This window comes from Acanthisitta chloris, unplaced genomic scaffold, assembly GCF_000695815.1.
Source record: "Acanthisitta chloris isolate BGI_N310 unplaced genomic scaffold, ASM69581v1 scaffold20470, whole genome shotgun sequence".
NCBI classification, from domain to species: domain Eukaryota; kingdom Metazoa; phylum Chordata; class Aves; order Passeriformes; family Acanthisittidae; genus Acanthisitta; species Acanthisitta chloris.
Window position 1 is genome coordinate 1 of NW_008651339.1, and position 329 is coordinate 329.

A 329-nucleotide genomic window follows, 5' to 3' on the forward strand; every position below is an offset into this window, starting at 1 on the left:
TTGCCCAGGTTCACTACCATGGTTTCCACCCCTCAGAACCGCCAGACCTTCATCAACTCTGTCATCAGGTTCCTGCGCCAGTATGGATTTGATGGTCTGGACCTTGACTGGGAATACCCTGGCTCCAGGGGCAGCCCAGCCCAGGACAAGGGTCTCTTCACCGTTCTGGTCAAGGTGGGCTTGGCCAAGGCCTGTGCTGGACACAGCTGTGCCCAGAGCCCTGGGTGGGTGCAGAGCCTCAGCCCAGAGGCTCCAGCTGAGCCTTGTCCCTTGGCATCCCCCAGGAAATGCTGGCAGCCTTCGAGCAGGAAGCCACACAGTACAACACG

General features: G+C 59.9%; 1 protein-coding gene across 1 annotated transcript in view; it reads left to right on the forward strand.

The window, feature by feature from the left end:
• Nucleotides 1–12: 12 nt before the first annotated feature.
• Nucleotides 13–329, forward strand: part of LOC103800547 (acidic mammalian chitinase-like) — a gene marked incomplete at its 3' end in the record, with an annotated part of 1390 nt that continues 1073 nt past the window's right edge. Inside the window, 2 exon segments of the mRNA XM_009072929.1 lie at nucleotides 13–174; nucleotides 285–327. Of these exon segments, the coding sequence (XP_009071177.1) occupies nucleotides 19–174; nucleotides 285–327 (199 nt within the window).